Consider the following 12904-nt stretch of genomic DNA (forward strand, 5'->3'; position numbering starts at 1 on the left):
GACTCTAATCAAATCGAGCACTACAACGGTCTTGGCAGGTCTTAGCCTTCTGAGACCAGTGTTCTTTCCTTGACCTGTGTTATTCTAAGCGTCTAAGTGTTTAAAACATGCAACAGCAAAGCACCAAGATTGAGACTGCCATATTTTCATACTGTAGAGACGGAGCTCCAAAGGAAGTTGAAAGAAGGATAAAGAGCATTTGGAAGAAGTTTTGATCGATGAAGAAAATTTTAAAAGGATCAGTGAGCATTAAGCTGAAGGGAAAAGTGATCGAGAAATGCCTCATACCAGCCTTTTTATATGACTGCCAAACGTGGGCACTTACAAAAGCATTATACAACAAACTCTATACTACACAGATGCAAATGCTGAGGAGTGTATGCAACATCAAAAGAATGGACAAGATTACAAATAAAGAGATTAGTAGAACAAGATGTATCATGCCAGCATCACTAACAGCGATGAAGTTGAAGCGAAAATTGGCAAACATATTGCCAAAATGAAGGAAAAAAGATAGACCAAGCTACCGACCGAGTAGACTCCCAACCAGAAAAAGGAAAAAAATTGGCACAAAATAAAAAACTGAAAAAGCGAGCACTCATCATTAGTACACACAAAGATGTTCACAAACTGACTCCTTTATGAAAATGTAATCCTCAAAATAAATTGACCTTCAATGAACTACCCCCTATAACAGGGTGAATCTCCCCGTCTCGACGCAAAGTGCAGATTCAGGTCCTCGAGGCTGAGACAAGGAAACCTCGGAAAAAGATCCGCCGTCGCTACTTCAATGGTGCCGGATGAACTTCAGTGAGAAGCCTGGATTCGGGCGCTGAAAAGAAAAATAGGGAGTGAATCGAAATTGAGAGAGAGAGACCTAAAATTTTAAAATCAAAGGGAAAGGAAAATTTAGCAGAGCTTGGTTTGATACTGCTCAGACGGTGCACCACTACTTTGCTCTACTTCTGAAAAAGTCGAAAGTGTTCCTCAAAATTAACGAGGTTTTATTTAATTATAAAATTACGATGAGATTTGGCAACATTTTCCACACATACATAGGCTGTCCCAAAAGTACCCGGACTGGTTCTGTAACTTCGAAACTATGATAGCTACAGACATGATCTTGGTCTCATTTTGAAGATCAACTCAATATTTATCGATTAATATCAAGATCAGCGCCATCAAAGAGACTAAGCCTAATTGACTAAGTTATGGCAATTTGAAATCAGTGAGTAGAGGAAAGGAAGGGTGAGGAATCCTCAGTGAGGTTTTTAAGGAAGATTCTTCATCAACGATATTGATATCTAAAAGTATGATCTGATATTGAGTTTTCACCCAAAAACTTCCATGTAATTCTAGAACAACCTGAAAACATTGCCCCGTGGTGGTTGGCTGTCGCCAGTTGTCGTCGTTCGCCTTTGGGCCAATAGTGTAAAAGGCAAATATCCCTGACCGACCGGGCCCACCTTGAACGGGTGGAATGCCGCACTAGAAAGCTTTGTGGATGCTCCAACAAGTCAACGTGCGGACTCACAACTCGAACTTCACACATGAATTTATGAGTAAAAATGAAGTTGAAACAATCCTTCATCCTTGTAGCCTTGACTTGGCTCCTTGTGATTTTTGGATGTTTCCTGCCCTTAAGAAGGAGTTTCGCAGACAAAGATTCGAATCGAGGACCGAAATCCAGAATGCAGTTCAGAACTTTTTCAACTCCATCCCAGGGAAAGAATTCAGGAAAACAATGTTAGAGAGGTGGCACGAGTGCATGAGTAAGTGCATCCGGTTTAATGGACGGTCTTTTGAAAAGCAAAAGGAAGTTATGGAAGATTCGGAGGAAAGCGGAAACGAAGATTAACTTTTTGAATCCTGGTAAGCGAAAAATCTTCCTCAAAAACCGTTGGGGTAAACTCTACTCACTATTTTAAATAATCATAACTCGGTCAATTTTTATTCGATTGAGTTGATCTTGGTCCTAATCAATAGATATTGAGTCAATCTTTAAAATGAAACCAAGATCATGTCTGTATCTATCGTAGTTTTGAAGTTATAGAACCAGTCCGGGTACTTTTGGGATAGCCTATGTATAAAATATTTCTCTACTTTTCTCTAACTTTCTGACTGAAACTTGAGGGAATTCATTCTAAAACACATGGTAAATATTCATCTCGAATAAATAAAATAAAACGTTCTGAATTCTAGGGTCTGCGCTTGTCTCATAAGAAACCACACAGAAATGCGCCTCAGCCTGGGCCTCTCTGTCTGCGGTCTCCTCAAAGGGAAGCCCTCTCCTTTATGGCCACGCTCAAGAGGGAGATACATTTCAGCCTGGCACCTCGACCTACAAGTCCGAAACCGTAGAGATCCAAAGCCAGAGAATTCTAGGTCCAAAGCCAGAGAATTCTGCGATAAAGAGTCAGGCCCCAATACCGTAACCGCTAACTCTGGCAAGAATCTTAAAGTAAGTAGGGAAATGCGAACTCATCCAGCTGCACCTCGACCGACGTATTTGATTCTGTACTTCACTGTCTTTTGGAATGAAACAATTCCCCACAGACTCATAGGTCTGGTTGGGAGGCCACCAATTTACAAATTTCATAAAAGACTACATGCTCAAGTTCGTTCACCATTGTAAAGATGGACCATTACAATAAAATATCAAATTTACACCATTGGCCTCGCCTTGACTCTTTTAAGCGATTCATGCAATTAAAATTCAAGCACAAATTTTTGAAAATTTCAAAAATAATGAAAAAGATCACAAAATGATCGGAATAGCCGCAGCGCTCCCTGTTGGCACGTCGTTGTACTCAAGCGGACGCCAAGCGTTCTTTCTCCTTTGCTCGCCGGAAACAACGCGGTGATGCCGAGCCTCTGCGCTCCGCAGCGGTGCCCAACATGCGCGCTCGCGACTTTCTGCTTCTTTCAATTTTGAATTCACGTGAGCTTAAACTTAAAACGGGGGAAAAATTTCCTTGTTACAAGGGAAAACGGATTACGGATGGAAAAATGGGTTACGGATCCGAAAATGTTCGTATTTCTATTAATCTTTGTGGCGCCCGAATCCAGGCTTTCCGCTGAAGCTCATCCGGCAGCGTTGAAGTGACGACGGCGCGGCGGGTCTTTTTCCGAGGTTTCCTTGTCGAAGCCTCAAAGACCTGACTCTGCACTTTGCGTTGAGACGGGGAGATTCGCCCCGTTACGAACCTTACCATTTTTCTTTGCATGTAATTAACCGCTTCGGCGCTCATTTAGGTAGTTGCGCCACCTATCTTCTGGCTATCGGATATTATGTATTAATACCATTTTATCGTATTCATTCAAACCTCTAAACTTTATAGTAAATCTTTTCATGATACGTGATGAATATATTTAGAATCAACTCGTCGGTACTTAATTACTTATAGACCATGGGCCAGCAAGGGGTTACCCTCCCCTCTCCCATGGGAATTTTGAAGATGGTGATTTTCTTGAAGCTCTCGACCGGTAGAAAAATATTTTTTTTTGTCCACACGAATTCTATCGTAGCAGAGGCGGGGAAGCCCCGCCCTAAACCCCCAAAAATTGTTCAGAGTTCCCAATTTTCCTCGAAAAGGCTTGAATCTAGAGCAAAACTCCGAATAACCAATCTGAAATCTCGTGTTTCCTTCTAGGAATGTTGTGAGTGACTTTGGTCATGACTCGCGGCAATCCCAAAATGGGGGAGTGGCTTAAAATGTCAATATATCTCACGTTCCCGCGCAAATGACCGTTTCGCCGCAATTTGCTGCATAGGGCTTAATTATTTCGTCCATGCAAATAAATGCATTGGTGGAAAATAAAATTTCACGCTATGGGATTACTTTTTTCTAAGGAAAGTTTCCAGAAATGGACCACTAGACAAGGTACGAATTTAAGCGATCTGATACATGTTTCTTAACCAGAATTTCTCGTGGAAAACGATTCACACAACCAAAATTACGGAAGCCAACTCCTAACGAAGGTATTAACGTTTTTATTTCACATTGGTTACGAGGAATTTGAACTGCCCGCTCACAAGAAACTCAAAGCTCTACGTGAGTCAAATCGCGCACGACAACGGTCTCAGCAAGTTTCTTAATCGAGCAATGTTCATTTCCCATCATGTGTTGTTCAAACTATTAGCAATTTGCTATAACTGAGCCAAAGCGTCAAGATTAAGGTTGCCAGATTTTTATATCGCAGAGACTGTCATGATAACGTTTAGCGCGCGATGTGAATCACGTAGAGCATTGTGTTTTCATGAGCGGGTGGTTTGAATTCACGCATTAAGAATCATTAAATATCTTCGTAAGGAGTTAATTTCGGTAATTTTCGTTGTGTGCATCGTGTTTTACGTAAATTTTGGTTAAGAAACATGTATCAGAATGCTGAAATTCGTACCTTATCTAGTGGTCCATTCTGTTCAATTTTCAGGAAATGAGTAAGCTAGCCTTTGTTGTAGAGATTGCAGCTGCATTGCCTTTTTTATCATACCAAGAGAGGAATATGTTTAATTTTCATAGGAGATTCAGGGTACCAGAGACATTTTCGATATAACTATTATTGTTACAGAGAGAGAGAAAAAGAGAACCATAGATAGTTGCCTGGAGTATTATTTTGAGGAATTATCATTTTTTATTATTAGTCATGGGCTTATTAGCTCTCCTCAAAATTCCAACCCGAATTCGGTAACTTGTTTTATGATAAATCATACTTATGTCTCAGGTATTCCAGAAGTAACCTTGACGGGAATGAAAACCGACCTAAAGGTGGATTTACAGAATACCGGAGATAACATCTACAAAGCAACCTACTGTCCAACAGTGCCAGGCGCGTATTTGCTCAATGTCATGTGGTCGGATCGACAAGTTAAAGGCTGTCCCTTGAAAGTAACGGTCTCAGCAGTTTGTGATGCAGCTAAAGTTCTATGCTCAGGTGAAGGGCTTGGTATCGGCACTGTTGGAAAAGACATTCGCAGTTTTATTGATACAAGGCGAGCTGGTCCAGGTAATATTGTCTCACTGAATACCTCTTTCAACATTTTTTATGAAAATGCCTCAAGGCTTTTTTTTATTTGTAGGCCTCCTGTGGTGTAGTGGTTGTATTGCTTGCTCTATGATTGGGAGGTCCTGGGTTCGATTCCTGGTCAGGTGACCCGAGTTTCATGGTCTCAAATAACGGTTACCTGGGGCTGGCTTGATTAAGGACGGAGGGGGATTCGGCTCTCGGGACAGCAAAGGGCAGGAGTATCCCTTAGTGGGGCCGATAAGTGGAAAATATCATAACAATCGTGCACTTGTGGAAGAAAGCATGAAAATTTCAGGGATTCATCTCTACCCTATAGACATTCGATTGAGACATAGACCCCAAAAATCTGAGCCCCCTGGGGGGGGCAGGGGGCCCCCCAAATTTTGAATTTTGAATAACTACGGAACGGCTAATGTTAGCGTAATTTTTTTACAACAGAACGATGGGAAATTTTATTAGGAACAAAACTGGTTCTTATGCATTTTTCCGTGGGATCGATATTTTAGGCGTGAAAACGGGAAAAACCATCGGGGGACGGGGAGCCGGCCGTTCTGAGGCAGATCCGCGCGCTGCGCTGCCTGCCCGGGACGCGCGCGGCGGCGCGGTACGGTGTTACCGACGAAACAACCGCTTGTCTTTGTTTAATCTCAACGATGCGCAGTTTTAAAAATATTATAAAGGACCCCGCACGGTTCTTATGGAAAATGGCCCTCTGTCAAATGCGTTGAAACTTCAGTATGTTGTGCAGCATGTCATCGTGAACAAAAGTTCCAATAGGCCAAACAAGATCCCATGTGCGGTTTTCGAGATATTCGCCGTTTTATGTGCGTAACCGGAGGTTTCGCGCGCTCCCGCCGGAGCCATACCATTGTGCGGCGCCGCTCGTGCCCTTCCCTCCCAGTCACTCTCCGCTGCCCCGCCGCCCATACCTTGGCTCCTCTATCGCTCCAACTACGACGCTCACGAGGCTGCGCCCATCATTACCGGACCGCGCCCGCACGCCGTCTTCTTACGCGGCCTCTTCTTCGGCCATGTCGCCTCTTTTTCTCATCGATCCTTTCTCTAAGTCTTCAAAAACGTTTAAGAAGTCCATTTTTACTAAACATGATAATGCTAATAACACAAATAATACAAAAAGAGAGGAAAAACAAATGATAATCCATGCGAAAGTACGTAGGAGAGTTGGAATGCCTAAGAGACGTTAAATAAAACGAACTTTTTTTTATTTTCTTCCCTCTTCCTTTCTTTCTTTTTTTTCTTCATTTTTCTCATGTGGAAGCAGTGAAAGTAACTTCTGTCGGAAGATGATGTTGATGTTTTTTCTTTTTTTTTTTTTCTTTCTTTCATTAATGACGTGGCGGAGGTTGAGGGTAATTAGTCGGCTGACGATGCCCAAGTAGGAATTAAGTTTGCTTTAGTCTTGACTTAGCTGAACCGCACCAATGGAGGAGGAGAGAGGGATCATTAATAACTGAACTCAAGGAAGAGAGATGTCCATTTAGGCGTAAATGGTCACATCTTAAGTCGCTCCAACTTGCAGCACCACCTTATCAGCCATCTTATTATCTGCTGATCGTATCCTCTAAACAGATCGTACATCCAAGAAAAACTCCATAGAGATTATGAAAAAGAGTTGCAGGTCAACCGTAACATTCATGCGCGTACGCGACCTTTTGTCAGCTAAGTCAAGACTAAAGCAAACTTAATTCCTACTTGGGCATCGTCAGCCGACTAATTACCCTCAACCTCCGCCACGTCATTATTGAAAGAAAGAAAAAAAAAAAAGAAAAAACATCAACATCATCTTCCGACAGAAGTTACTTTCACTGCTTCCACATGAGAAAAATGAAGAAAAAAAAGAAAGAAAGGAAGAGGGAAGAAAATAAAAAAAAGTTCGTTTTATTTAACGTCTCTTAGGCATTCCAACTCTCCTACGTACTTTCGCATGGATTATCATTTGTTTTTCCTCTCTTTTTGTATTATTTGTGTTATTAGCATTATCATGTTTAGTAAAAATGGACTTCTTAAACGTTTTTGAAGACTTAGAGAAAGGATCGATGAGAAAAAGAGGCGACATGGCCGAAGAAGAGGCCGCGTAAGAAGACGGCGTGCGGGCGCGGTCCGGTAATGATGGGCGCAGCCTCGTGAGCGTCGTAGTTGGAGCGATAGAGGAGCCAAGGTATGGGCGGCGGGGCAGCGGAGAGTGACTGGGAGGGAAGGGCACGAGCGGCGCCGCACAATGGTATGGCTCCGGCGGGAGCGCGCGAAACCTCCGGTTACGCACATAAAACGGCGAATATCTCGAAAACCGCACATGGGATCTTGTTTGGCCTATTGGAACTTTTGTTCACGATGACATGCTGCACAACATACTGAAGTTTCAACGCATTTGACAGAGGGCCATTTTCCATAAGAACCGTGCGGGGTCCTTTACCGTACTGCCTAAATACTTTTCCGTAGTAATATAAGCCTTACTTTATATTATATTAGTAATAAATAAAAGCAAGCAAAAGGCGAAAGACTCCAATGTGAGAGCGCCGAGTCAATAGGAGGGATCGGTCATCGCGCATCACGTGCCTTGTTTTCCATGAACACAGAGCCTTTCCGACCTCAGTACAGAGTAAATTACCCTTTCCTTACGGAATTTTTGTAAAGGATTACATTTTAAGATATTAGAGCGAAATAAGATTTAAGTGGATAAAGATTTTAATAGATTTTGACCCACTTTTTCATGACTACTGGAAATGGGATCCTTGATAACTTATTTTTAGCTTATTTTTCATGTTACTTTCGGCGAATGGGACCATGAGCTGCTTACATAAGCAAGAATTCTGCAATACTTGACGCAAAGACATTACTTGAGGAGTGAGGAGGGGGGAGGGGGGCTTCACAGTCCCTTGCCACTAAGGTGCCCAGATTTCCTTCCTTTTCCTCTAATATCGTTTTTCGTTCATGTTAATTGGTTTCTCGCAATTGCATAGGTACTGATACATACGGAACATTCCGACAGTGTTCTTTTCTCCTCTTTTTTACTCCAGCCAGTCAACAGACGTATTCATTTTCATGAACTTCCCACTCTTTCAGATATTCAACAAGTATGCATATTTCACAAAATAGAACGATAGGTATATCAAATGAATAATAAAAAAGAAGATATCTGAATACTATCGCTTCTTTTTATCGAGTCACACTTGAAGATTATTATTGGTATACTAACCACAAGACATAAAAAATGGAATTCAGCAGTTATAAAAATCCATGTATATTATCTTTTATTTTGTTCTATGGAGTTTGGAGTTTGGAGTGGAGTTGGAAACATTTGTATTGAAAATATAGGAGGAAATTTATTTATCATATGCAGGTTCTGATCCTTTAAAGAACCCCTGAGAGGGACCAGTACCTCAGGAAGAAATTCATTGCATTTCTTCTTTTTTAACCCGCAAATCTCGTACCAATTTTTTATTTGTATACAGCTCATGGAAGAATTCTAGGTATGTCTGAGACAATTTTCAAGAAACGGGACTTGCGAAATATGTATTGCACAAAACGCACACCTTAAACTTTATCGCACAGTATAACACTGATCAAATTAGCTTCTGAGATTATCAGAGGGTCAATTTCTTGTCAAAATATCAACAAATCAGTCAAAATCAGTAATCGGTAATCAGTTGCAAAATTACCGAGATTGAGGGAAATCGTGTGATGCGAGATTTTATTGATGACATAAGAGCAGGATATGTTCCCAGTAGGCGCGACTTCATATCACTCAAACGGACCGTTTTTGCAGATTAGCGGATATTGGCGGCTAATTATTACTTAATAATATTCCTTATACTTATACAAGAAGCAGTCTAACAATGGTTTTTGGGGGGGTCTTTTATCCCTATCAAGCTTTCTCAAGATTCTTTTGGCGTTTCTTAGAGCAAGTTTTGAATGTGGTTTTGGTCCTCTTAAAAAAATGCCTATACGTAGCAATGATGTACCAAAATGTTCCTTCAAGAGAAGAGAATAAGCATGCTTGTTTTTTACTCATTTTTTTTTACAAAATTAGGTTCCCTGTCTTGAAAGTCTGGCTAGAAGCCGTCTCCCGGGAACTTTAGGGTTGGTAAGCATATTTAGATACCATCCTGGTACAAACACTTCAAAATCATTTTTCAGGTCATCGTGGTATACAAATAAGATGTGTGACTTTTAGCCCCCCCCCCCCCTTCCCGAGACAACTGTACGTCAGATTTTATTCCGTTCAACTGATGACTGATACAGTTATCTTGGATGCTTTAATACTTGAACTTGACAAATCCATCCATACAACAAAGCAATCCAGAACTCCAGCACCTAACCCCTTCTCCTTCCGTTGCCGTCCGCTCGCTTGTATACATACATATTATATTACCTGCAAAAGTTAAGCCTTTTTTAAGGCTTCATAGGTAGTAAGATATATTCATAATATTTTTAAAACTGCGCATCGTTGAGATTAAACAAAGACAAGCGGTTGTTTCGTCGGTAACACCGTACCGCGCCGCCGCGCGCGTCCCGGGCAGGCAGCGCAGCGCGCGGATCTGCCTCAGAACGGCCGGCTCCCCGTCCCCCGATGGTTTTTCCCGTTTTCACGCCTAAAATATCGATCCCACGGAAAAATTCATAAGAACCAGTTTTGTTCCTAATAAAATTTCCCATCGTTCTGTTGTAAAAAAATTACGCTAACATTAGCCGTTCCGTAGTTATTCAAAATTCAAAATTTGGGGGCCCCCCTGCCCCCCCAGGGGGCTCAGATTTTTGGGGTCTATGTCTCAATCGAATGTCTATAGGGTAGAGATGAATCCCTGAAATTTTCATGCTTTCTTCCAGAAGTGCACGATTGTTACGCTTATCGGCCCCACTACCTTGAGGGATATTTGAAGTGGGTAAAAAAATAAAATAAATTCTGATCACTTGTTCGATACTTGTAAAAAGAAAAGATTTTGCAAAATGCCATTTATCTTTATTGCTTGATCCCAATGAACTTGTTCATTAATCTTTAATTCATTTTTGAAAAATAGAGAGTGTACTTAGTTCGCAAGAATTTTTCCAAATTTTTTGGAACGATGCATGCGACCTCTCTGCCATTATGTATGGCATGCGTAGTAGTGGTAGTACTAGCAGGAGCAGTAGTAGCAGAATTAGTAATAGTAGTGGTAGTAGTAGTAGTAGTAGTAGTAGTAGTAGTAGTAGTAGTAGTAGTAGTAGTAGTAGTGTCTTATCGCTGCTTTGTCAGGTCTTTGTCAGATGGAATGGACGACATACTGTCGGAAACTCAGGAGGTGCCTTCAGCTTGTCATGATTTCCACCTGACAAAGGCATGGCAAAGCAGTAATAAGACATAGCTGACCAATAACATGCTGCCATTTAACCTAAGTCATATTTGTCGGCCAGACAAACACAAAATGTCAGAAATCGGCCTGCTGTACTCTTCAATTTGTCAGAATGATACATTCCATATTCTTTTAATGTTAAGTGGCTGTCTGATTAGCTGACAATAGGTTGCAAATACAACCGTGACAGATGAGCATACCCTTATGGTCAAATATGGATGTATTAATATTCTTTCTACGAGTCGTAATCCAAGTATAATGACAGAACAATTTTTCTACTGATTTGTGTCAGTTCCACTACTGTGGCGCAGAATATTCTTAAGCACAGCTATGTCCCAATGAAGTTTGACTCTCTACAATTCTATCATAAAACAGCTGAAAATGAGGACTAATAGGGAATTGTTGTGGCATGGTCATCCACAGCCCTGATGATAGATTGACCCAGGAGCCTCAGTTTTAACAAAAAAACGCCTGAACCATTACCCAACCAAGACTTGCTCTGTTTATCTTTTTATTTTTTCATTTTTTTAGGAGAATTAAGTGCACATTGTGTTGGTCCTCACAAAGTTGCTTATTGTGAACTCTATGATCATGGTGATGGAACTTTTACATTGAATGTCAAACCGCAAGAAGCTGGAAAACATACTCTTACAGTCAAATATGGAGGTATTACTTTTCCTTTTTATGATATGTAATCCTAATATGAAGACTTCTATTAGGATTAATATCTATGTAGGATAATTTATTTCACTGATTTAGAAAAGATGACTCTGTGTCATCTACTTACTGTTATTGAAAAAAATATTGTTTTGAGGCCCCATCAGCCTACCTTCATACCGATAAGGGAAGCTCCTCAAGTTATCCTCTAGTTTCAGGATAAAACTTACATGTTTTTGTGTTTCTGTGATGAGTAGGTGTGTAGGAAGAAAGTGCTGAAAGAGTTCCAAACCAGATTTTGCAAGGGTTACTCGACAATAGATAATATCTTTAATATAGGAAGTATCGTTAAAAACTTGAGTAAAAAAAAAGAAAGTTTTTGCATATTTTGTTGACTTCTCGACTGCTCGTGACCAGGTTGACCGTTTTAGTCTGTATGACAAGCTGCTGGCCCAAGGAGTATCATCCAAAATGGTAAATATTCTGAGACAATTGTATGATGAAACAAACACTAAGGCATGGTGCCATGATGGTGATGTAACAGAAGAGTTCACCTCCACTATGGGAGTCAAGCAAGGCTGCCTTTTAAGCCCTCTATTATTTGCTTTGTTTACAAATGATATCGTGGATCATCTCAGAGGGGGTATCAGTATAGCAGGAAAGAAAATAAATATCCTTGCATACGCTGCCGATATTGTGTTACCAGCAGCATCCATGGTAGAACTACAAGAAATGGTCAATTGTTTAGCACAGTATTGTCATCTACGGAACTTGCAGATTGATTTAAAAAAGTCCAAAATAATGGTTTTCAGAAATGGCGGTAAGCTGGCAAAGAATGACAGGTGGTATCTAGGAGAAAAAGAGATAGAAGTAGCGAATGAGTACAAATATATGCGAGTGGTGCTGACACCATGCATTAGTTTTGTTAAACACTTTTAGTCCAAATTGCTACTTCCAAATTTGCATTGCAGTCCTTCAACAACATTCTGTATTAATGATGTCCCTCTGGACCAAAAGTTACATATTTTAAAGCATCTCTGAGAAATATAGTTTGTTACGGCAGGTCTGGGGAGGATCTTTTTTTAAGGAGTTGGAAATTTTTCAGAAACATTTTTTGAAGAGAATTCTCTGGCCACCTACCTACACCCCCTAATTTAGTACTAATCTTAGAAACTGAAGTCTCACCGATTTTTGTACATACTTTGGAATTACATTAAAATTATTAAAATAAATGCCTAAATACAATATCAGAGGAAAGGTACCTGAATTTTCTCGATAAGCAATTGATCTCAAAAAATCTGTGTTGGTTTAGGGGATAGCAGGGTATATGTAAATTTTATAATATTCGAATGGAACATTTTCTTGATGAAATAGTTGATGTGCGGCATATTGTCAATTCGATAGAGGAAAAGATCTTAGAGAGACACCAATTCAAGTTGAGAGAAAGTCAAAGACACATTTTATTAATAGAACTGTACTTTAACGAGGATTTTGATAAAAGTTGCATGTACAGTAAGGATTTAAGTAGAATGGAAATCAATGTAATCATGAGAATGAGATGTGAGCTTATATTGGAATTAATAAGTATGTGATCAAAGCAAGCAACAACTTACGTGACATGTGTAATTTGTATTAAGAGGAGGACGTGTTTCATTTTGTGGCTCAGTGTGCAATGGGCCTGTTGCATGCAAGAGATACAACCGTGCGAATAGACTTTTTAGAGGTTCAATGACATGAAAATTACGATGATCACACTAAAAAAGTCTGAAATACACTCCTTACTGCGCAATTTGCGTTGTTAGGAGCGCGCTTTTTCAAATTTCCCGCGTCGGGGGGCAGTTTTCCGACGGAAACAATTAACGGCAGCT

At 40.5% G+C, this 12904-nt stretch overlaps 2 protein-coding genes across 5 annotated transcripts in view; both read left to right on the forward strand.

Annotated features, from left to right (window-relative positions):
* The window catches only part of jbug (filamin-type immunoglobulin domains fbug), a 272164-nt gene that overhangs the window by 237159 nt on the left and 22101 nt on the right, over positions 1 to 12904 (forward strand). For 3 of the 4 annotated variants that reach the window (XM_072300594.1, XM_072300598.1, XM_072300601.1), the window contains 2 exons: positions 4726 to 5007; positions 10911 to 11045. In XM_072300594.1, coding sequence (XP_072156695.1) covers positions 4726 to 5007; positions 10911 to 11045 — 417 coding nt within the window. Of the gene's footprint in view, positions 1 to 2202; positions 2452 to 4725; positions 5008 to 10910; positions 11046 to 12904 lie in introns of those variants that run through there. The other variant, XM_072300607.1, reaches the window with a different exon arrangement.
* The window catches only part of LOC109042783 (GTP-binding protein Di-Ras2), a 504879-nt gene that overhangs the window by 202520 nt on the left and 289455 nt on the right, over positions 1 to 12904 (forward strand). The window lies entirely within an intron of this gene.

Source organism: Bemisia tabaci, chromosome 1 (assembly GCF_918797505.1).
Source record: "Bemisia tabaci chromosome 1, PGI_BMITA_v3".
In the NCBI taxonomy this organism is placed as follows: Eukaryota; Metazoa; Arthropoda; class Insecta; order Hemiptera; family Aleyrodidae; genus Bemisia; species Bemisia tabaci.